The sequence below is a fragment of the Dermochelys coriacea genome, chromosome 11 (assembly GCF_009764565.3).
Source record: "Dermochelys coriacea isolate rDerCor1 chromosome 11, rDerCor1.pri.v4, whole genome shotgun sequence".
NCBI lineage: Eukaryota > Metazoa > Chordata > Testudines > Dermochelyidae > Dermochelys > Dermochelys coriacea.
Window position 1 is genome coordinate 10,599,306 of NC_050078.2, and position 25,800 is coordinate 10,625,105.

Here is a 25,800-nt window from a genome sequence, read left to right on the forward strand (position 1 = left end):
AAATTTATATGAGCATAAGCTTTCGTGAGCTACAGCTCATTTCATCCGATGAAGTGAGCTGTAGCTCACAAAAGCTTATGCTCAAATAAATTTGTTAGTCTCTAAGGTGCCACAAGTACTCCTTTTCTTTTGACAATAAAGGATGAAAACATTACACCCATGAGGCTGGCCATATGCTCTGATTAATCAAAATATTTAATTTAATTTTGATCTCAAATGTGAATATAGGTTAAGGCAACCATTTATAATACTTTGCCTTTCTTCATCACCTTTCGTCCATGGTTCTTGTGCTTTCCAGCGTGCCCTACTTGTCAGAGCATGGCAGTGAGAGTCAAGAGATCTGCATTATAATCTCAATGCTGCCACTGTCTATTCATGTGACCTTAGGAAATTGTTTGCCTCAGTTTCCCCATCTGTAATGTGATGATGATAATGCTTACCCATCTCTTGAACTCATAGGCATTTAAAAGTGCACAAGTATCACTGTAGATAAGTAAACTGTAGCACGGAGAGGTTATGTTAGCTTGCACAAGATCACACACAGCAATTTAGTTAGCTAGGGCAAGCCCTTTGCCCTTCTCCACCATTGTGCCTTAGTCTGATTAGTTGATACACGTTAAAAGGAAAGTCATCTTTTGCTTCTTTTACACATTGCAGATTTAAGGCCTCTTCTCTCAGGGTCATGCCTCAATATCTCTATTCTGTTTTTATCTTTTCCTTATTCAGAAAAACTAGCTTCCATGGAGTTTTGCCTACAGTAAGAACTCAGTACAAACAGTAATGACCTCAGGATCAGGCTCCCATGCTGCTATGTCTCTGAATGAGGGGACTGGTTCTCCTTAAACTCGAATGCTCTTACCTGTCCCGATATACATCACATGGTAGAGAGTATCCTTTCCTTGAACAATGTCAACCACCAGTTTGGAAAATCGAATGCTGTCCTGAGTGACATATGGATCCACAGAGACTGGCTGAACCACGTCATTCATCAGGAACAAGCGCTGGGCATCCTGCAGGATCCTTTCCGTCAGGTTCTCGTTAGGACTGTTGTCATTCAGCATCCCACACTAAACAGGGATGACAGAACTTCAGCAGCTGTATTTGCACTTCACACAAAACAACCCTGAAGTCCTTCCTCAGGGAAAACACTCATTGACTTCACTGAGAATTGTGCCTGAGTAAGTCTTCCGGATTTGGCCCCTTATGCTAGTGGCCAGTGTTACAGGGAGCTTTGGTCACTCTTCCACACCATAAAGTCATGTCTTCATACTGGTCCATTGGCCAGCGAGACAGTATTTTATTCCTTTGTGACACCACAGAGTGAGCATGTCTACAGATAAACTACAGGAGGAAAAAAAAGTTAAGGATGGATGAAGAAATTCAGAGGAGATAAGAAAACTCTGAACTTCTACACCCAAACCCTTTCTGAGGTACTCCCAGGTCTGCCTGAAGTCTCACTCTAAAGTCCTGTAAACTTGAGATGAACTCCCCCCAAAATTACTCTTTTTGTATGAAAACACCAAGTTCACCACCTAGCCTCTTCCACGTGCATTCCTCCACTGGCTCCCCTAACTTTAAATAATCCTTGCAAGGGAGTTGGCATGCAACTTCCCACCAACTCCTACAGCTTCACATAACTGGCTGGTTAGCCTGTGTCCGACCATCTCAGATTTCACCTCACCTCCCACGTCCATCCAAAATGGACCTTTTGGTTAAGGCATTGGCCTCCTTGCTTCAGTTCAACAGCAGCATCAGATCTTCTACCCGGTTACCTCATTCTGAGGTCTGAGTTGCCCTGGAATTCACTTTATATCATACTTTAATACTTATCACTTAATATTGTCAAAGCACTGTGCAAAGTCATACTCCCACAGAAGCCAACAAGATATTTGTTATTGACGTCATTGGGAACAGGACTGGAGCTGTGAGGCGGGCAAGGAGGCTTTCATTAACCCATATGAAATATGAGGAGTCTGTTAAATGTCCTGTGCCCAAGGGCACAGAAGTCAACGGCAGAATTGGGATGAGTGCTCAGTCCTAAACTTGGTCCACTGGACTACGTTGCCCGACTGATTTACTGGTCTTAACAGATCAGGGAACAGACAAATTATGTTTTCCCAATTGGGGTCCCATTTTTGACTCTTTACTGCAACAACGAACAAGTTCTTCACAATGGCTGGGCACAACTTTCCTTTTGTGAATCCCTGCTGAAAATCTGCAACTAACTAAAATCTGCAACCAGAGCTGGAGGAAGTGGAGGAAATCTAGGCAGCCAATAGGGCTGGTGCTGATGTACTCCAGCTGAAAATCTAGCCCTTTGGTTAATATCTTCAGCCTCTTTCCAAATACTCATGCCAAGGTTAGTGGTTTTCTGACTCAGTCCTTAGAGAATACATTTTCTAATAGAGAAGTTCTTTCTATTTCATCAGTGCCTAATCTCTAGTTCCTAAAGAAATCTGGAAATCTCTCTTTTGACACTTCCTTCTCATTCTCTCTCTGGCCCTGCAAGTTCATGCTTCAGATAGTCTCATTTTTACCCACTATACCCTTTTCCTTCACAGGTCATCACTGATGGTTGGAATGTCATGGTTAGTTTTATTTCCTACTATCATCAAGCAGAAGATAACCCTTTTGCTCTATTGGGAGCCCACATGCTGACACAGCATCCTCCTGTTTTTGTTTTATTTTGTTTTGTTCTAATTTCCTGATTATCTGTGCTGTCTTGATCCTCTATATACTTCAGTAGTTCTCCTTCCTCTCTGGGAAGACATTTTTTTTTCTGGCATCCTTCCCTCATCTTCCTTTGTGAACACTGAGTCAAGGAATTAATTTAATTTGTTTGCAATATCTGCCTCTTCTGTCACTAAATTACCCTTGTCATCTCATAAAGGCCCTTCACTGACCTCTTGTTCCTTACGTACTTGAAATATATCCTAATCTCTTTTTGCAATCTTCCTTTCAACTGTCACGTACCTTCCTTTCCTTTTCTTATTTTTTTATCTTTTAACTCTCATATATTTGTCCTGTAATCTCTTCACTCCCCCACTGTATCTGATATTTTCCACAGCAAATAAATCTCTTTTCCAGACTCATTTTTTGCATTTCCCTGTTCACCCAGGACACAGTCCAGCAAGGTGCTGAACACCCTCGACTCTTAGAGAGCCCTAATACCTTTCAAACCCAATAGGAATGGAGGGCATTCAGCATGACCAGGCCTCTAGTTAGGCCTTAGGTTTTAGTTTTGGGTGCACCTACATCAGGGTGGCCAAAGTGTAGCCAATCAAGATGGAGCAATGCATGTTGGAATCTGTAATCTGCATCAACTGCAACTCTGCATTTCTATGGAGAATTAGGCACTCAATTTGGCACAAGGTCCCACTGTGCCACAGCCATATTCACCCTGAGGTGTGAGGGAAGATTCCTGACACACTGACACTCCCCCTTGCTATTTCCACCAGTGCGGGAGGACTAAGTTCTGCATTGTGATACAGGCTTCATGGCAGTCCAGATAGCAGAGGTTGCTCACGGATGCTCTGAAGCAGTCATCTTCACTCGCTGAGGTTTTGTGCAGAGCTGACTGTAAAGCTGGACGGTTGCAATTTGTTCCTTTTTTGCTAATTTGCTGTAACTCAGGATCCTGGCAAATTCACAATTCACAGATGCTTAGATTTTAAGGCCCAAAGGAACTATTATGATCATCTAGTCTGACTGCCTGAATAACTCAGGCCATAGTAATTCCTGCATAAGCCCATAAATTCCGGGAGAGCTAGAGCTATCTATTAGAAAGACACCCCCACAATCTTGACTGAAAGATTTAGGAGATGATTTAAGATTTCAAGTGACAGACAATCCACCACATCTCTGGGTAAGTTACTCCAATGGTCATGTGCCTTAGTTCTAGTCTGAATTTCTCTAGCTTCAGCTTCCAGCCACTGAATCTGCAAACCATGACTGGGAAGTGTGCATGGCTCATTTTAAGAGTCTCATTCTAGACACTCACATACCACAGTGATGACCATAGCAGAAATACTAACGTAGAAGCATAGGAATTCACATTCTGCAGTCCTTCTAGCCCAATATGGTCTCAAACAGAGGCCAATGCTAGCTGCTTCAAGGGATGGTGCAAGAAACCCCACAGTGGGAAGTTATGGGATAATCTGTCCCCCAAGAAATTTTCATCCTCACACTTTTATTAGAGGCTATTTTTTGGCTTTCAGCATGAGGGTTTATATCCCTTCCACAACTCTTGTTCATTTTCTAAATCTTTACTATAACAACCCTGGCTATTCTTATTCTCCATAGAAATGTTCAATCTTCTCTTGAATTCTGCTAAGTTCATAGTCTCAGTAATATCACAGAATCATAATCATAGCATTTGAGGCCAGAAGGGGCCACCACATCATCCAGTCTGACCTCCTGTATATCACAGGCCACTAAACACCACCCAGACACCCCGATATCAGGGCCAACAACGAGAATTAGACCAAAGCATTACAGCTCATAAGAGACTCCCCAAGCAGAGAAAGGTGGGACAAAGGAGCATCAATCCCCAAGACTCCTGAAATGTCAGGTAATGGATTTGGTGAGCTCTACCCAGATCATGTGGTAGGGAGTTCCACAGACTAAGAATATGCTGGATGAAAAAGATTTACTTTTACCAGATGAGAAGCTAGACCTATATATTTTTTTCTCCTCGTTCTACTTCATTTGAAAACATACAGTGATTCCTGAATTCTTCCAAAAACTGACCATGCTTTTCCCCTCTACCCACTTCAGTCTTTATCTTGAAGTATTTTGGTAAATCTAGAGCACTAAAAAGAACCCATCTCAAACCCTAATTTTCCATTACACCTCCCCGTGTGGAAAAATATAGTTCAGCGACTTGTACGGCACCATGCTACTGCCTGGAGTCCTGAATTCCATACAAATCAACTCAGTACAACAGTTCCATCAAAGAGAAATTAAAAGGGTCTGGAGTAAATTGAAGTGCTGCAGTAATACCTGAAAATTAGGGATGGGGTTTATTGTTGGCAGCCATGCTGATCTTGGATTCTCCTGGTATCGGAAAGGGCCATTAAACGACTGAGTAATGGCACTGAGGTTGAAGGCACATACTGCTGAAGCAGCTATACTGTTTCTGGAAAGGGGGGAAAATCAATTTAATCATTAGAACATTGACAATTTCATCATAACAGACATCAAACTCCACTTGAATAAAATACATGTAAATTACTAGGTAAAAGTGCAGTGCTACAGATCTCAGAAGGAGGAAAAAATGCAGCCAGATTAGATGACAATCTTGAGAATCAATTTTAATCTCTACTGTAAAATATACATGATTTAATAACCACAAAAGCAATCCTGACACGAAGGACCCATATTGTTCAATTTCCATGGATTATTTGGGTCTGGTGTTTTATTTATTTTTTTTACATCCCATCAATCCTCACTGATAACGAACAGACTAATTTTTAATTTCATGGTATTTGTGAGATGAAGGTGAAATTCAGTTTCTGTAGATGCCTGAAATCGATAGCTGCAAAAATATTCTAAATACACCTAGAGAGAATCAGCACCAAGCCAGCTATTGCAACAGTTCAACATGCAAGGTCATGCCACAGAAAACGCTGTTTTCAATGACCACAGTTCCCTTCTTTGCATCCCCAGTTGGGAATAGTATCCGTCTCAAGAATGCATGCCCCAGGCAGATGAATCAGTCTGTAAAACAAATGCTTCTGGACAAAGGACTATCTGGCAAGGGAACTTGTTTCAGCAACTTTACCCTACTCAGTCACCATATCCGGCAGCTCAGTGGGCCATTGCTGTTCCATTTCTGTCAGTAAGGGTATGTTTTGGCAAGGTGCAAAGCACACTCCACTTCTGACTAACAGGCAGTGAGGTCACCCAGAACCACCCAGGAGTGGCTCCATATCCAAGTAGGATGAAGCCCTAAGCATAGATATTTACTTAAATGACTGGGCTTGTATAAGCCCAACCGTGAATTCAAACCATTCTTTTTAAAGGAAGAAGAAAAGGAGATAGAAAATTAGAGAGAAAGACATCAAATTAAAAATAAAAATAGATCACTAAGGGATAGCATGATTGACTTAGAGACTAACAAATTTATTTGAGCATAAGCTTTTGTGAGCTACAGCTCACTTCATCGGATACATGCAGTGGAAAATACTATGGGGAGATTTTATATACACAGAGAACATGAAACAATGGGTGTTACCATACACACTATAACAAGAGTGATCAGGTAAGGTGAGCTATTACCAGCAGAGAGGAAAAAAAAACATCTGTAGTGATAATCAAGGTGGGCCATTTCCAGCAGTTGACAAGAATGTGTGTTTCATATTCTCTGTGTATATAAAATCTCCCCACTGTATTTTCCACTGCATGCATCCAATGAAGTGAGCTGTAGCTCACGAAAGTTTATGCTCAAATAAATTTGTTAGTCGCTAAGGTGCCACAAGTCCTCCTTTTCTTTTTGCAGATACAGACTAAACCAGCTGCTACTCTGAAACATGATTGATTTGTCATGGTGGCTTTTAGATAACCCAGGATTTGCTTGACATATTGCGCTAATTAAAGCAATCTGAATTCTCTGAAAAGAACAATTTTTTACTAAACCAATAATTACACTCACAAAAAGCCTAGCTGCACGATTCCAGGCAGGGAACCAGAGGCACAGATTCTTTCACAGCAGATTCCTTTGGAGCAACCCAATATAAAGAGGAACTTTTTTTTTCCCTCTTCCCTTTTCCTCCCCCCACTAACTCCCCTCCCTGCACCTTCCATTCCACTGTGCAATGGAGCAGTTCACTTTGAACATGTCAAAGCAACGCAAGCCGAACCTTTCTCCACTTTTGTCTGAATGCCACTGACGCAGTGCATGTTCACAGAAGGCAGCTCTTTAGACAAAGCTAATGATGGGTGACGAGTAAATGCCTCAAGGCGCACACAAAAAAGGCTAGTCTAAATAAAGCCCATAGCTTTTCAAAATAGAATGAATTCTTATAGAGCCCTGCTAAACATTTCAGAGTCAAGTTCCTTCGCTCTGCTGAAGATGAGTGAGAAGAAGTGAATATCAAATACTCTCCATGAAATTACCCCACCTCCAGGGCAGTGCTGTTTCACCCTGACTATCAAAAGTTTGATCCCAATCTTAAACCACTGACATTAATTTCTCTGTACAGTTCTTTATTTCTGGGTGATGCGTGGGCCAAGGGTAGCTATCCCCTTCATTCACATCCAGTACCAGTGGTGACGATCAACCAGGATGTTTGGAAAATGATTTTGTTCAAAGAGCTTTTAAATGTGATCTCAATGACCTTACAGAAAAACTTTAACAACAACTGTTTAAATATTTCAGAAGCTACTTCCCTAAATAACCATCTTTTCTGCTGACTTAGCTCAATATTACACAATGAGTAATAAATCTGTTTGTCATGGATTTTTCACAATGAAGCATGATATAAGCCAATCATCCTTTGTTGGGAAATGGCTCCAATCCCATTAAACACGAGTTTTCAAAAAGTAATGATACTTTTAAACAAAAATCATGTATCTTCAGTCTACCAGCAGAACAGTAGATAGATACACAGACTAGAGCATAAATCAGCCTTATTTGGCATGCAGAACACATATAGCAAGATATAAATCCTGATGGAAGTTAAAAGAATAATCATCATTATTTCTCTAGTCAGATGACAAATTGGAACATTTTCCTCTTTGAATTCTTGAAAGAACATTCTGTCAGAGCCACAAAAACCACTACTTGATCTAACTTCAGCTATTGTCAATAATAACGCATCTAGTCAATTACACCAGTGTTATATAATACACTGTTCTCAGCAGGTGGAGGAGAGAAGGATGAACCAAGTGTGGGGATGGGCCCTTTAAAGCCATGGAGTAACAAAAGTGTCTAATTGTATCCCGTATAGGGATTGGGTGACACCCATTACATTCTGTGTTGCTTGCAAATAATGGGAGAAGTGATGCTACAGACCCAGCAGGAGAGTATCCTATCCCAAACTATGCCACCCAATACCTTCTCCCAGTAGATTCTAAGTATACCCATTGTTAATTATAAAAATGTATTATTTTTTTTTAAATTATCATTTCAAACTTTTTGGTGCCAAATGGATGGATGGATAAAAACCCTCAATGTCTTCATTGCAAACTGCTCAGCCACTTTTGGTAACATAAGCACTGTCTCATATCTTAACCCGAAGCTCTAGCCAAGTTTCTTTATAGAGTCAGAACGTTTGGCTAACTTCCTTTAAGCATTAATTCTAGAGAGAGTTTTATTCAAAGTTCAGATCTGGGTTAGATTTTCTCCAAAGTCCACAGGATGTTTGGATCTGGGTTTGTGGTTCAGGCCCATTGCCCAATTATATTTTCGTTTTTAAGTTCTGCATTGGCTAGTTCCTGGCTGATTTTGGCAGTGAACATGCAGAAATAGCACAAGATAGATAGACAGACAGATAGATAGACAAGTACAGCCTACCACCTTCCCTCCCTCTTGGTGTTTATAGAGTATGGGTGAAAGCCTGGACCCATTGACTTCAATGGCGAAAGTCCCACTGCCTTCAATGGAGCCAGGATTTCACCTCTAGGGCTGCAATATCTAAGTACTGTATGTCAATAACAAAAAGCACAAAGTAGTGTGTTGCTTTGAGAGAAGTTGGCTCTCTGTCCCAATCTCAGTGGAGCCCATGTTAAGACAGCGTGACTCTTTACAGTCTGCCTCTAGTTCCTGTAGAGAGGTTAATGAGTTTGCAGCAGCCTCTGACGGCTTGTCTATGCTTCCGGCCAGATTGGCGGACAGTCATTGATCCAGCAGGGGTCGATTTATCGCGTCTAGTAGACGTGATAAATCGACTGCTGAACACTCTCCCGTTGACTCCGATACTCCACCAGAATGAGAAGCACAAGCACAGTCGACGGAAAAGTGTCAGCTGTTGACTTACCACAATGAAGACACTGCAGTAAGTAGATCGAAGTATGTCGACTTCAGCTACACTATTCATGTAGCTGAAGTCATGTATCTTAGATCGATCCCCCTGTGATAGTGTAGACAAGCCCTGAGCTAAGGAATCAGGTTCTTTAGCTCAAAAAGCAGAGGTTCATGTGTTTAGACCAAGGGTTCCCAAGCTGAATTTCTGTCACTGCCAACACCGCAGAAGCATCACTGTACATAAGCAAGATCCCTATTTGAGTGTGATGCCAAGTCTCTGTCCTGCATGGGCTATTATTTGGGACCAACCCTTTATTCACATTGAGCAGTATCCTATGCCACGAGTAGGCCCAGAAGTCAGCTACACGAATTAGGCACGAGTGTCACATCTTGTACAATAATTAATTTGATTTTCATCTTCTCCTTTATAATTCAGTCTAATGTAAACTCTAGAGAGTATTATTGTGACCTCATAATGGACATGCTGGTAGCAGTGAGAAATTCTTCTCATCTGAGCCAGGGGGTTTGGAGAAGACTTGTTTACACTCATCTAACTTAAAGAAAGTAAATAAAAACCTAAAAAAATTAATTTGTTTCTTTTAAAAAATCTTAGCTCTTCTCCTCTGACTTTGTCCTCAGGATTCTCACACATGCACACCCAAAATCATCCCAATGCAACTTCCTTGAAAATGATTCCAACAAACAACAGAAAGGTGATATGACAATCCCCAGTTATGTCTTTATGTCCCTCTATTTTATAGTTCATGCTCCTCCCTCAAAGTTCTAAAGGTTACTTTGCCTCTAAATGATCTTTCAGAATGATTGACTGGAATTGACAGTAAGAAAGGAAAATATGTCAGTTTCATTGTGCTGGGGGTTGAGGAGTGAAAGTGGGGCATAAACATAACTGAAAGTATCACAACTCACACATTGGTAGTGAAGACTCCATAGATCAAGTCTTGCTCAGGAAGATAGAAGGTGCTTTGCAGTTCATTATAATAGAAGGGGATTTCTCCAGAGCGGGAGCAGTTCAGCCTGGCCTTCATAAAAGTCGTCCACGTGTCCTCCAGCAAAAATCTCCCCCCAATGTCGTTTTTGCAAACTCTGGCCACTCGGGAATAGACAGTTTTCCCACAATCATGTTCCACCGCATTCTCACGGAAAAAGAAGTAGGTGAACAAACCAATGTCATAGGCAGCAATAAAGTTGGGCTCTGGAAAACAGATGCACAATGAGATTTACACAGCTCAGAAACTGAATGGTGCTCATTGAACTGCCCTGTGCATTGCACTGTTAGACTATAGGGGACACTGAGTTGGCTGAGGGCACCCGAGCAGTGGATCTGAGAATAATGACATATAGGTATGTAGCTCCCATTCAGTTCCTCAGCTCCAACTCTGGTGATGCAAATACTGGGCCCAATCCTTTCACCATTGCTATCAGTGGCATAGCTACCACTGATTTTAGAGCAAGCAGAGTTAGACATACTCTGTGTGTGTGGAGAGAGAGAGAGAGAGAGAGAGAGAGAGCGCACTCATGTGTACTTGTATTCACTCTACAATACAAGCCACCCACCCCCTTTTCATTACTGAGTCACACCTTATGGTGTTAGATATGCTGTTTGGATCACCTCCTAATTCTCTAAATGCTGTACTGAAACATTCAGCCTATTCTCCTAATGCAATGACATCTGGCTTCTATCATGAGCCTTTCGCCAGTTCATAGGCACTAAAAGATTTTATGTTTGTAAAACAAACCACACCAAAACTGATAGTATCAAAACAAGCATTTTAGTTCTCCCCCTACAAGAATTTAAAAGACTCTGGAAGACGTCTGAAGCGTGCATTTTAATCAGACAGTACACAAAGTTTTTAACTGTATACTCATTCATACCAACAGACTTTGTAGCAAAGGAAAAAGTTTGGCCAATGAACAATATTTGACTGGAGGGGGGAAAAAACTATTGATTTTACAGGCTGCTTTTATGATGCTTATACTTATGTAACACTCAAAGGAGGAAGAAAAATGTACAGGAATTCCTTTAATGCTACAGCCCAGGAGCAAGGAGCAGAACAGGGCATGCATAGGCAGCTCTGGTGAAGCTCCAAGGCAGATTTAAGCTGGGAGGTAGTAGATGATAAAGTAGGAGAGGGCACCACAGAATAGCTCCAATCAGACTATCACAGATAAAGCTATATAGATTTTTAAGGCCCAAGGGACCATTATGATAGCCTAATCTGATCTTCTACATAACGCAGGCCACAGAATTTCCCCCTGTGGTTCCTGCATCAAGCCCAGTAATTTTTGGTTAAACTAGAGCATATCTTTTAGAAAGGCATCTAATCCTCACAGAGCGATTTCCTGAGATTTCAAATCCTCCTCCTTCCTTGGTAACTCATTCCAATGGTTAATTACCCCCACTGTTAAAAACAGGCACCTTATTTTCAGTTTGAAATTGTCTAGCTTCAGCTTCCAGTCTTTGATCTTATTATAGCTTTGTGTGCTAGGTCAAAAAGCCCTTTTTTTAATCAGGTATTTTCTCCTCATGCCTGTACTTATGCTGCACAATCATGTCACCTTTTAACCTTCTTTTGATTAAGGTAAATAGATTATGCTCATTAAGTCTCTCACTGCAATCATTCTTGTGGCTCTTCACTGAACCCTTTCCAATTTTTCACCTTCCTTTTTGAAATGAAGACACCAGAACAGGACACAGTATTCTGATAATGGTCTCACCAGTGCTGCATACAGACGTAATACTGCTTTCATACTCCTACTCAATATCTCCCCATTTATATATCCAAGGTTTGCATTAGCTCCTTTAGCTATAGCATTGCATTGGCAGCTCAGCTTTGCTGTGCTCTTCTTTAAACTCTCTTTTCAGATTTTCTTTCCTTCTCCTGGATTTTTCTCTATTTGTCTGTGTCTGTCTGTCTGTGAAAACAGACATACAGGAGAAATGCTGGGACTTGCCTCCTATTGGAAAAACAATTCCATAGTCCACCACCTTCTTCCTCTAGGCACTGCTTCACACAATATCCTACAACGCTGTAGCAGCCCAGATAAGCCTCACCAGGATCTGGAGAGTGGATGTGAGTACTGCCCATAGGGTTTGATCCAAAGCCCACTGACCTGAATGATTTGTGGATCAGGCCCCACTAATCAAGGGACATAGCAGATTCTCCATCACTTACATCTTTCAGTCAGATTGGGTATCTTTCTAATAGTTCTGTTTTTGCTCAACCAGGGCTCAATGCAGGAATTACTGGATGAATTTTTATGACCTGGGTTACACAGGAGGTCAGACTAGATCATTATAATGATCCCTTCTGACCTTAACATCTAGGAATGTATAATAGGGTGGAGGTTTACGTTGACTTAGTTTCTCCTCATTTTGGGCCTCATCTTGCATTGATGCCATGCACCTTCAACCTCTACTGAAGTCAATGGGAGTTGTGGGTGCTCAGCAACTTGCAGAATTTGGCCAATAACATGACAACATATGTAAGCCACAGCTGATCTCCAATTCTGTGACTCTTCTGCTACTCTGAATTCTGTGACTGTCATCCAGTGGTAAAATATCTTTTTCATGTTCAAACAGAACACTTTGGCACCTCAAGACTACATACCCAGCAACCTGTCTCTGTAAAAAGTACTCTATAAACCACATTCTCTGAATTGTATTAAGTTCTCTGAAATCCCATCAATTCTGGATTCTGGTGTGAAATGCGGGAGAGGGAGCTGATTTACAAGCCTATCCTGTTGCTTTCAATACACTTATTGCTTAGGTTTGACCAATGGAACTTTACCATTAAGCCATTTGGAGTTGTATTGTGCAGTCCGAAGAGGGGGAACATTTCCAAGGCTGCGGTAAATAGCAGGATCCCGTCCAGAGAAATCAATTACAGTAGCAGCATAGAGTTCTCCCCGTGATGTAATCACGGCTGTCGAGTTGTGCCGAGGGTCATACGGACATCTAGCCACTCCATTTATTTTGTCAATGGTTTTACTAAGATTTCCTACCTGTATTTAAAAGGAAAGAGAAAGTGGGAATAAAGGGTTTTATAGCACAGTTGGCTTCTCTAAGCATGCACCCAGAATTTAACCTTTCCTTGAGCGCCTAGTAACAACCCCCATGTTAAAAAAAATAATAATAGGCAATGGTAAGAAAATGACATTGTGCATGATTGTAAATCAATGGTCAAATCTGCCACATTCAGAGGCCCAGTGTGGTGCATGAGCTTCAGACCTGCTGGCCCTCTGCAAAAAGGTGATGTGCACCAGCCTGGGATGCCAGCGGGCGCAGTGGAGTTGTACCCACATACATCAGCTGCCTATTTACAGTCTCTGGATGTCTAGGTTCCTTCTGTTTCCAATTTTACATGCTGACATTTTTTAAATCATTGCGGACCTGGTCCTGCTCCTTTTAATACCAAGGAGAACTTTGTCATTTGCTTTGGTGGAACCCTATATGAGTTGGAATACCCACAAACAGGGCCGACACTCACTGAAAACAGCCTTTGTAGTATTAATGACACAGCTGCAGGGGCCAACCCTGATTCTGAGGGGGAATCTCTCCTGTTTGGGAGCTGCAGAAGGCCCCCATTAGTCAGTCTGTGTTCCATGCCACCCAGCTCAATTGCCACCTGGGATAATCTGTGTCTTGAGAAGGATGTCAGAGGATGGAGCATGCCCCATGCACATCCCCAACATCCTAAAACAGAGACAGCTTCCAGTTCAAGCTGACTGAGCATTCAGTTAGGGAAGAACCTTATAGAGACAACAGATGCAAGTTGCCAGTCCTAACTGTCAGCAACCAGTTTATTAGCAAGGTAAAAGCAAGAAAAAAACCGAGAAAAGTGTAAAGTTTCAACAACCCTGTAATCCCTCTCACCCCAAGGCTCCCTTCACAGCTCTCCAGCTCTTCTGCCCTGCTCCCTACAAGTGGCTGGGATAAGGACAAGTGAAAAAAACCTCTCCTCCCAAAACGAAAGGGTAGTCTGAGTCCAAGCCCCCTCCACCACAGTCAGCCTCTCACCTCACAAAGCACTACCCTACAGGGAGTGTGTGACTCACAAGGCCACAAATATTGTTTTGTAGCTGAACCCAATCCATATATACTATCAGCCTCATTTCCCAGCAAGGGGGCTGGGTGGGATCACGGCAAAGAGACAATTTCAGATCAGCTGAATTTTGAATATTTATTCTAGAATGGGAATACTTCCATCTTCACCTCTTTCCCTGGAACACGCCCTTATCTCATGCCACCATCCTCCCCCTCCCAAAAGAGAAAGACGACAACAGACCTGTCTACTGGAACACACTGGAGAAAAGGCATTGGTACCACAGGTAAAAACCTTCTTGCCATAAACGATCAGCACTCGCACATAGTTCTGGCATTCCTCCTGTAAGAAGGGAAAATACGAACAGGCTATGTGAAAGGGGGACTGAAACCCAGTTAGTAGTCTCGTTAAAAAATTCTCATATTTTCCTTACTTGTGTTACAGACAAAATACACCTCTACCCCAATATAACCCCAGTATAACGCTGTTCTCAGGAGCCAAAAACTTTACCGCATTATAGGTGAAACCGCATTATATCGAACTTGCTTTGATCCACCGGAGTGCACAACCCCCCTCCCCCCCCCCGAGTGCTTCTTTACCACGTTATATCCAAATTCGTGTTATATCGGGTAGTGTTATATGGGGGTAGAAGTGTATATCTTAGAGGATTAATTATCTTTGAATAGCATCCAAGAGCCCCATTCAGGATCAGGCCCCATTGAGCAAAGTGCTGTACAAATACACAGCTCTGTACAGTCCACTGCCTGAATGGATAAGTTAGACAAGCAACAAATGACCAATGTGCAAAGCAAGATATCAAGGAGATGTTAGAAACCCAGTTTGTTGGTTACTCCTCTAACAATCCCCAATCCATTGAAAGAACTGCAACAATTTAATCTAATTTACTCTTCACCAGTTATGCCAATGGCTCACTTTAGGCACTTCACCTAGCTTGCCGAATGAGGGAGTGTCTACAATAGGACATTTAGTACCCATTTTCCTAGCAGTGGTGCGGCTGTGCCAGCGTGATCAATGGCACAAGCTGTAGTTTAGACCAGGTGCCCTGCTTACACTGGGGTTCATACTGTTGCTAGCAGCAATGTAGTTCCATTGTTGCTGGAAAAACAAGTAAGAAATTCTCTGCTGTAGACAAGGCCTGAGAGTCGAGCAACGAGGCTCACTTGCAGCTAGGCAGCTCCACTGCCTGATTTTCATGCACTGGGACTGTGCTCTCAGGAGTTTCACAGGATGCAGCATAAAACAAATTCCTCACACTAACCCAGGCCACTGAGTGTCAGCAAAGCCCCTATTTACATCTTTAACTGGGGACTCCAGCACGTAGCAAATGACTGATGGATCTGCATAGCTGTAAAACCATAATTCCTGCCCCCGTTCCCCAGAGCTGCTCTTAACAGCCCTGCAGAATATGAGAGATGACCAGCAAGTCTGACATCAGAATCATGTCTTGGGGTCTCTGTCCATCCTACACTTCACAGAGAAAAGGATACAAGCAATTCTTCATTGACTATCATTCATAGGGCACATTTTAATTTGATATCCTTACATTCTTTTATAAACAGAAAAAGAAACTTGTTAAAAATAATAACCTCATCTTGGTTACACTGGCTGCTTTGCCTTCCTCCTCTTCTCCCCCACCCCTCCACCCTCTGTAGATAATAATTTGCCATTAAGATGAGCCCACAATTGCAGACACAGCTCTTTCTTTTGTGAATCACAATCATGCTGCAAGTTCCCCTATCTCCAAGTCCTACAAGCAGCTGATCATTTCCCTGAAGACTTCATTTGCAAGATTCAGCCATGTAAAAACACTCCATATCATTTGGGAGGGAAGAGACTTGCTCAGTTGGATTAAGTCCTATCTCCTTTCATTTGCTACATGGAAATCAATTCCTGGAAGGATTGTATTTAAGGAAAGGCTATCACCATTAGCTAAGAACAAGGTACTGATGTTAAGAATATTTGGGGTTTTTTTGTTTGTTTGTTTTTTTAAAGATGCTCCCAGGCAGTTGGATGTGCACTTTCAGAGCTAGTCTGGGAGCACTCAAAGATTCCATGTGAAGGCTGCGCTTCGCCATTGAGTCGGTACCTGCCAATCTTAATTTCAGGTTTATTACTTCTTGATCAGATATAACAGGGATCAGATTTGAAACCCCAAGTGCCCTGGAACCAGAGCTTCAAATCCTAGCTGGGTCAATTCACCACTTCATCTTTCAGAAGCAGATAAACTGTGCTTTTGTCTATCAAACAGGACTTTAAATAACAAGACCCTTACACCTGTTTTGTGTTGAAATTAAAGCTCTTGTGCTTTTTAAAATACAATTAAGGGCTTGTCTGACCATGTCTCCTCTCGCTCTGTTGTGTTCAATTGTGCTGTGTGATCTCATTGCCCTCCTCTACCCTAGAGGTGGCTGCATTTCATTGATGGGTAAAGTAATTCTTGTATATGTAAGTCATAGTTCCGCAATCCCAACTCAGGCAATAACTCAGTGGGGGCTTTGCCTGAATTAGGACTGCAGATTTGGGTTTGATAGCTGTACAGGACCAAGAATACTTTGGTCAGTGGCTGCTATATAAATTACTAGACATGGGCCCCACAAAATTTTCTATTTAGGATGTGGGGAAGGTTCAGCATCTAACCCAGTATGCTGATTTGTATCCAAATTCCAGTCTCAAAGAAGCTAACCTGACCCCACTCCTACTCCCAATTCCCCCAGCCCTGAGGGGATTGTAATCAGCATCTGATCTGAATTAGCCACTTGTTTAATTTGATCTTTTGGGGGTAACTGGTGTTAGGGGTGCATAGAGTCTTGCCTAGATTCCTCTCTTTATTATTGTAGGAACAAAATAAACACATTCACAGAACTATATTCTGGACTTTCACTTCCATTTTAAAAAAAAAAAACCTCACGGCTGACAACATAACACTGAAAAAATGAATGATCTGTAAACTGATGCTACAAGGTCTTCCTGACTCTTCAGGCAGCCAGAAACAATAAGCAGCGAAGTATGACATGAATTCTACTCCAGGGTGATTAGGATGCTCAAAGCATCCCAACCTGGCTGGTAAATTATCGGTATTTTTGCCTGGTTACACACCATTTTTAATTGTGCTCACTTGAGCAAAAATACAGGCCATTTAGCAAAACAGAAGGTGAATGGCTAAGGAATCTATATTGAGGAGAAAAGGAGTACTTGTGGCACCTTAGAGACTAACACATTTATTTGAGCATAAGCTTTCGTGAGCTACGGCTCACTTCATTGAGGAGATATTACCACTGTGGTCTGAGCTTGTAGCATTTCATTCTGACCTGTGACTCAGCTTGCCCGCTCCTGATCATGGCAGCAAAGAACATGGTTAGTTTGGGATAGTAGGTTAAAACAGAAGCATTTGACAGCTGGTATTTTTCACAAAAATTGAATGAGATGAATCTGCTGAAGTTTTCATTGGCTGTAATGGAAACTAGGGCAAACTGTGGCATTTTTTACACTGCTTGGGAGGAGGAGGAAGGGAACAGTGCCAGGCAGACCAATAACATGGGGCAAATGTAATTGTCTTATTCCCACAAAATAATTGCCTGAAATCTGTATAGCTTCTTTAACGGAACTAAGCCTCTAATAATAACAACAATGCTGCACACTTCTGGAAGAAAAGAAATGACAGCATAGCTCTTTTTATCCACTGAGCTTAAAGAATTTTCCTTGGCATTATTTAAATGGCTTATACTTAATGGTGAAATCCTAGCGGATCTTAAACATAAAAAAGAAGCTTACAAGAAGTGGAAGGTTGGACATATGACCAGGGAAGAGTATAAAAATATTGCTCGGGCATGTAGGAAAGATATCAGGAGGGCCAAATCGCACCTGGAGCTGCAGCTAGCAAGAGATGTCAAGAGTAACAAGAAGGGTTTCTTCAGGTATGTTGGCAACAAGAAGAAAGCCAAGGAAAGTGTGGGCCCCTTACTGAATGAGGGAGGCAAGCTAGTGACAGAGGATGTGGAAAAAGCTAATGTACTCAATGCTTTTTTTGCCTCTGTTTTCACTAACAAGGTCAGCTCCCAGACTGCTGTGCTGGGCATCACAAAATGGGGAAGAGATGGCCAGCCCTCTGTAGAGATAGAGGTGGTTAGGGACTATTTAGAAAAGCTGGACGTGCACAAGTCCATGGGGCCGGACGAATTGCATCCGAGAGTGCTGAGGGAATTGGCGGCTGTGATTGCAGAGCCCTTGGCCATTATCTTTGAAAACTCGTGGCGAACGGGGGAAGTCCCGGATGACTGGAAAAAGGCTAATGTAGTGCCCATCTTTAAAAAAGGGAAGAAGGAGGATCCTGGGAACTACAGGCCGGTCAGCCTCACCTCAGTCCCTGGAAAAATCATGGAGCAGGTCCTCAAAGAATCAATCCTGAAGCACTCAGAGGAGAGGAAAGTGATCAGGAACAGTCAGCATGGATTCACCAAGGGAAGGTCATGCCTGACTAATCTAATCGCCTTTTATGATGAGATTACTGGTTCTGTGGATGAAGGGAAAGCAGTGGATGTATTGTTTCTTGACTTTAGCAAAGCTTTTGACACGGTCTCCCACAGCATTCTTGTCAGCAAGTTAAGGAAGTATGGGCTGGATGAATGCACTATAAGGTGGGTAGAAAGCTGGCTAGATTGTCGGGCTCAACGGGTAGTGATCAATGGCTCCATGTCTAGTTGGCAGCCGGTGTCAAGTGGAGTGCCCCAGGGGTCGGTCCTGGGGCCCGTTTTGTTCAATATCTTCATAAATGATCTGGAGGATGGTGTGGATTGCACTCTCAGCAAATTTGCGGATGATACTAAACTGGGAGGAGTGGTAGATACGCTGGAGGGGAGGGATAGGATACAGAAGGACCTAGACAAATTGGAAGATTGGGCCAAAAGAAATCTAATGAGGTTCAATAAGGATAAGTGCAGGGTCCTGCACTTAGGATGGAAGAATCCAATGCACCGCTACAGACTAGGGACCGAATGGCTCGGCAGCAGTTCTGCGGAAAAGGACCTAGGGGTGACAGTGGACGAGAAGCTGGATATGAGTCAGCAGTGTGCCCTTGTTGCCAAGAAGGCCAATGGCATTTTGGGATGTATAAGTAGGGGCATAGCGAGCAGATCGAGGGACGTGATCGTTCCCCTCTCTTCGACACTGGTGAGGCCTCATCTGGAGTACTGTGTCCAGTTTTGGGCCCCACACTACAGGAAGGATGTGGATAAATTGGAAAGAGTACAGCGAAGGGCAACAAAAATGATTAGGGGTCTAGAGCACATGACTTATGAGGAGAGGCTGAGGGAGCTGGGATTGTTTAGTCTGCAGAAGAGAAGAATGAGGGGGGATTTGATAGCTGCTTTCAACTACCTGAAAGGGGGTTTCAAAGAGGATGGCTCTAGACTGTTCTCAATGGTAGCAGATGACAGAACGAGGAGTAATGGTCTCAAGTTGCAATGGGGGAGGTTTAGATTGGATATTAGGAAAAACTTTTTCACTAAGAGGGTGGTGAAACACTGGAATGCGTTACCTAGGGAGGTGGTAGAATCTCCTTCCTTAGAGGTTTTTAAGGTCAGGCTTGACAAAGCCCTGGCTAGGATGATTTAACTGGGACTTGGTCCTGCTTTGAGCAGGGGGTTGGACTAGATGACCTTCTGGGGTCCCTTCCAACCCTGATATTCTATGATTCTATGATTCTAAAGCCTCATAACATCCTTCTGAAGCAGGTAAGCATTATTCTTCCCTGTTTACAGAAAGGTGAACTGTGACAAAGAGATGTTAAAGGACTTGCCCAAAGTCATGGACATAGGGTCAGTGGCAGCTCTGAGAACAGGACCCAGGAGTCTTGACTTCCAGTCCCCTCTTCTAGCCACCAAACAGCACACCCTCCTACACATCCCTAAAAACAGTACTGTATTAATCTTAAGTTTTTCACTGCTGGCTCCACACTCTCAGTTGCCTCCGTCTGTGCTATGTGAGAGCCTCACGCAAAAGCAAGAATGGTACAGAAATGTTTAGATTCGCTGACTCTCGAAAACTCCTCATGTGCTTAACATGAAATACCCTCTTATCTTCCCCCCATCCCAAAAAAAATCTTTGTAAAAGACCAGCCTTCTATACACATTCTTTAAATTTACCACCTTGTCCACAAGACCTGGGGGCTCTCTGAAAACCATCTGTGGCTGTATTTGATACACTTCTCCCTATAACTTAAATTTGTAACTGGTTAGTGAAATTAACTCAAATGCTGCAAAATAACCAACTCCAACTCACAGCCTCTGACTTGCCAGCTTCTTAGACATAAATGTTTTAAACAAATAGAAGCTATTCAGTGCTAGATTTTGCTGTCTAGATGTGGAGCAATTACTATTCTAAACAGGTGTGGCTGAATCCAAAGAGGTTTTGCTCCTAGCCACAAAGTTTGGCAAGCCAGACTCCATGACACAACAATATTTACATCACAATCTGATGTCATGACATCAGCCCAGATGAACCTGTGACCAATCAGCCTGAGGAATTCATCACCACAAAATATTATTGAGTCCAACAGCTAAACCAGATTCCAAAAAATTTACATCGCTAACAGAAACAACCCCCATTACAATAGATGGGATTATTTTCAAAAAAGAGTGTGGAACTGATATAAACCCTTATGTTTACTGCTCAAAAAATAAGCCAACCTCTAAGTAATGGGGTCAGAAAGAAATTCCACTAAGGACAGGCTATTCCATAATTATCCACTTCGGGGTTCTTGCTCCGTCCTCTGAAGTATCTAGCACTGGCCACTCTCAGAGACAAGATACTAAACGAGATGGACCATTGGTCTGATCCAGCTGAGCTATTCCTGTTTTCCTAGAAAGCATGAGCATCTAGCTGCTAGCCTAGTACTCAATCCACTAGGTCATCCCACTTCAATATCAATGAGAGAACTTCACTAAAGCCCTCACTTGCAGTTCCATTTATTCAAAGATTTCATGACCAGAAAGGACCATTGTAACCACCTAGTCTGATCGCCTATAGAACACAGGCCATAGGACTTCCCCAGAATAATTCCTAGAGCAGATCTTTCAGAAAAACATCCAATCTTGATTTTAAAATAGTCAGTGATAGAGAATCCATCACAATCCTGGCTGAATTGTTCCAATGGCAAATTAATACTTAGTTTTGTTTCCATTACTTTGATTGTTACCACCTAATTTAAGTCTTTTGCTACTTTGTTTCATTCGTTCCAACATTTGGCCATGAATGACATAATAGCAACCAGCAAGGTATTAACAGCAGGCCTCATTCTGGCATTTACACATTTGCAGGCTGCTCTGAATGGTCACCAAGAGCATTTTAAACCCAATCACAGAAAATGGTGCCTTTCTCGCCTTCTCCCCATTACTGCCCTTCTTCATCTGGGGAGACCAGCAAGGCAAATAAAGGGGGCTGAAGTCCCTGCTGGGCTGAGGTTCAGATAAAAATTAAAAGGCGGTTTTCAGGATATTAAGAACAAACCTGCTGTAGATGCTTCCCAAGGCATGTAATCTGTCATCTTTGAACCCGGGGGTGGGGGTGTTGAAATGTGCCAACCCTTAATCTCATGGCACAGATGTATTTTTCCTTCTGATGTCTAACTATATGCTGCGACCCCCTTTAATTGGGACCTCACTTTGTATAAACCAGTGGGGCTGGGTTTTATGTGTGTTTTTTATTTGGTTTTTAGTTATTTGGCTCAAGATGGTGTACAACAGGTGAGCTGAATATCTTGGTGGATCATGAAACTAGCATCATGTAAAAATACAAACACGTGATATAATGGGGAAGAATCGATTCTGGATGATCTGTTGCCCTTGGCAAAGAAACATATAAGCCATTCAGATAGCAAGGAAGGAGAGGATCCACTTGGGGTGCGGTTCACAATGGTTTTACTAGGAGAAATGGAGTAATGTTGAACAAAGTATAGGTAAGAGGAGGACTACAGTCAAACCCCTAATGGTCAGATCTTGGCTGTGGATAAATGGAAGTATATTTTCACACTATGTACAATTAACCTGTGGAACTCATTGCCACAAGATATCATCCAGGCCAAGAGCTTAGAAGTATTTTTAAAAAAAGGAATAGGAGTTTATATGGAGAAAAAGAACATCTAGAGATTCAACAGCAAGGGTTTTATTCTACTGTTTTGGAAGGGATAAAAATTCTCATGCGTCAGGGTTTCAACCAGCCTCTAGTCAAAGGGGCTGAAGGGGCTAGGCAAAAAACTTCCTTGTGGGCAGGTTATTCCATAGCTACCACTGAAAGATTTCTTGGATCTTTCCTCTGAAGCAGCTGTTACTGGTGCTCAGGCCCTCTCAGAGGTCCAGAGAGGCCTGGGCCACTTCCAGCTTTTGAGGCCCCTAGCCATAATAAAAATAAAAAATGACAACACATGAAAATAAAATAAGGCACCCCCCAAAAAAAAAAAAAAAAAAAAAAAAAAAAGAGCGAGACATAATTTGAATATTTCTCTTATTTGCTTAAATTTGCATCTCTAAGTTGAGACAGTGTGCCACATTTTGGTCAGATAGAGATGCTCATAAAAACAAGTTGAGAAACTTATCAAATGCCAAAAAATTAACAAGTGTCTAAATTTGAGGCCCCCTATGCGCTTGAGGCCCAGGCCAAATGGCTCTCCTGGCTCCCCCCTCTGATTGGCCCTGGTGGTGCTGTAACAGTCAAGATACTGAACTGGATGGACCATTGGTCTGAGGCTTGGTCTACACTAGAAAACTACATTGGTCAGGGATGCAAAAAATCCATACCCTTGAGTGGCATTGTTAAGCCAACTTAAGGGCTTGTCTCCACTACCGCTTAAGTTGATGTAACTTATGTCACTCAGGGGGATGAAAAAGCCACCCCCTGAGCGATGCAAGTTACATCAACCTAAGCTCTGTCCACACCAGCGCTAAGTGGGCAGGAGACACTGTCACTCCCACCAACCTAGCTTCCAGCTCTCATTGAGGTGGAGTAATGATGCTGATGGGAGAGTGCTCTCCTGTCGGCATAGCATGTCTTCACCAGATGCGCTGCAGTAGTGTAGACTTACCCTAAGTCCCCGTGTAGACAGCGCTAGGTCAATGGAAGAATTTTTCCATTGACCTAGCGACTGCCTCTCTGGGAGGTGGATTATCTCCACTGATGGGAGACTCCCTCCCGTAGGCGCAGGTAGTGTTTACATTGAAGTGCCGCAGCTGTGCTGCTGTAGTGTTTTAAGTGAAGACAAGTTCTCAGTTAATATGCCAATTCCTAACCTCCCAAAATGAAGTATTGGAAGCCACACTGCCTGAGTCATTTAAAAGTGGATCAGACCAAATACTGAAGCATACACAGTGGGGAGAGACTCTGCAAGGTGGGTATCAGGGAATGGACTCTAGACTGTCCCTGGCTGGTATTTCTTCTCTAATTCTATGATTCAGTATTTTCCACTGTAACTTACACATTACTGTCAAAGACTCATAACTCTATCTATGGAATTGATTGAATGCAGGGGAAACATTTCTTGACAGGGATGGGATTTTGGGAATTTCCACTGCACCAGGGCATGCTTCAGTTCCCACTTACAGCTCTATACATTTAAAGATATTGTTGATGGTCCTCTCGGCGGCAGGGACAGTGAACACGAGTACATTCAGCTGCAGCGGGCTCGACTATGCCTCCCGTGGGTCAGGGTTTGCCTGGAACAGAAAAGACACTGCGCTCCCATGGAGAAGCCCTGACGAGACGAAATTCTGGCTGGTAAAAGTGTGGGAGAAGCCTCAGAGGCACGCCTGTTTCTACTCACTTGTAACAGGTATAGCCATCAGAGTGCAGACATCCCAGTGGGCACAGGCAGCCTTCCCCAGGCGTGCCCCTTAGAAGTTCTATGGCACTGCCAGGAAGACCCAAGCAGATTATTCCTGCTCGCTGTGTGTGAGTGGTGGAGTGGGAAAGGAAAGGGCTTCCGTGACACCTCGGTGGTTTGCCACCTGTGTCAGCAACTACAATAAGCCCTGACAAATTCACTACACCTAATACATTGCTATCATAATATTTATTAATTAATCAAGATGATATCAAATGAAAGCTTATATCCTAGTGTCCTCATAAGCACTGCATGATGTATGTATGAGTAATATGTTAGTAGTTGCATGTACTATTTCTGAGGGCATTCTGTGCCAAAAAATTAAAAATTCTGCACACAATATTTTATAATTCTGCAAATTTTATTTGTCAAATAAATGTGGAGGCTCCAGCATTGGACCGGGGAGCACAGGCCACTGGCTGCAGAGGTGGGAGTTCACTGTGCAGCTCCCCCTGGGACATGGACTCAGCGGTGAGGCTGCACCCAACCCTGACACAGCACAAGGACCAAGCCTGCACCAGAACCACCACAGGGTCCTGCCCCTGCATGCCAGGTGCACCAGGTGTGGGCAGGCAGGCTCAGCAATGCAGGATCCAAGTGTGGAAGGGCTTAGCGTGAGGGGATCCAGATGTGGGTTGAGAGGGTTCTGTGTGGGGCAATCTGGGTGCGCGTGGCTCAGTGGGGGATCTGGGTGGTGGGGGGCGAGATCTGGATGCTCAGGGGCTTGTTGTAGGGTAATGGGTGCAATGGTAATAGGACTCTGCACGGGGGTCCAGGTGAAGGTGGTTGGGGCTCAGTGGGGGGGGATCTGGGTGTGTCGGGGATAGAGCTCAGCATGGTGGTCTGGGTGTTGGGAGCTTAATGAGGGTGTTGAGATGCTGGGAGAGTGGGGCTCAGTTGGGTGGGGATCCAGGTGCAGCTGGTTGGGGCTCGGGGCAGTGAGAGAGAATGGGTCCGGGTGCAGGTGGCTCACTGGGGTGGTCCAGATGTAGGGGAAGTAGGGCTTGTCAGGGTAGGAGCCACCAGCCAGGTCTTCCCCAATCCTTCCCTCAGCTATTTACCTTTCTGCCAGCTGCTCTGGGCACCTGAAACATACTGCTTGGTAAGGGTCGCATGACCGCTCTTGTGGCTTCCCTTTGCTTCCCCATCAGAAAGTCACTTTTTCTGCAGGGAAGCAAATAAATCTGCGGGGGACATAAATTCTATGCATGCATAGTGATGCAGAATTCCCCCAGGAGTAATTAAGGTACTCAACGTATGTTTAAACGATGTAAGCAGGCAGGAGTTGATAAACAAGTTTTTCCCAGACAAAGGAATGTTGGTTTACCTGTCTGCCTAGGTCTTGGATGCAAATTAAACACAGTAAGCCAAACCCAATGGAAGGTACATTTGCATCTGAGGTACACAAGAAGATCAAGTCAACCAGAGGATGGGAAAGCAGCATGGTGTCAGCACACTGCAGCACAAGCAGCAGGGTAGAAGGATCTTATCTGGAGGTACACTTCAAAAGGATCCATTTCAAAGGATTACCGGACTATAAAAAGGAAAAAGAACCATTTTGCTATCCATCACTGAGGGAGCAAAAAGAATGGCAATTTTTGCATTAATGAAAGTTGGATCCTGGCCCAGGACGGGGCTAGTGACACTGAAAAGTTGCTTTAGGTGAGCAACTTTCGTTAGACAAGGATTGTAGCAGGCTAAAGTTGTTTAATCTCTTAAAAGGGTGCTATACTTTTGTTTTAATTGTACCCAATTCTGTTTCCACTATCTCTATTCAGTATCAATTAAATCTCTGTTGTTTCGTAATAAACTTTTTCTTGGTTTTATTATAAATTCATCTCAGTGCTGTATATTAAGTGAAGTGTGAATGCTCCGCTAAACCA

The 25,800-nt window shown here is 43.0% G+C and overlaps 1 protein-coding gene across 5 annotated transcripts in view; it reads right to left on the minus strand.

Annotated features, from left to right (window-relative positions):
* Window positions 1-25,800, minus strand: part of SEMA5B (semaphorin 5B) — a 376,386-nt gene that overhangs the window by 69,174 nt on the left and 281,412 nt on the right. For all 5 annotated transcript variants that reach the window (XM_038422653.2, XM_043504940.1, XM_038422657.2 and 2 more), the window contains 5 exons: window positions 14,272-14,370; window positions 12,775-12,988; window positions 9,893-10,178; window positions 5,002-5,137; window positions 860-1,067 (listed from right to left, as the gene is read on the minus strand). In XM_038422653.2, coding sequence (XP_038278581.1) covers window positions 860-1,067; window positions 5,002-5,137; window positions 9,893-10,178; window positions 12,775-12,988; window positions 14,272-14,370 — 943 coding nt within the window. The remainder of the gene's footprint in view (window positions 1-859; window positions 1,068-5,001; window positions 5,138-9,892; window positions 10,179-12,774; window positions 12,989-14,271; window positions 14,371-25,800) is intronic.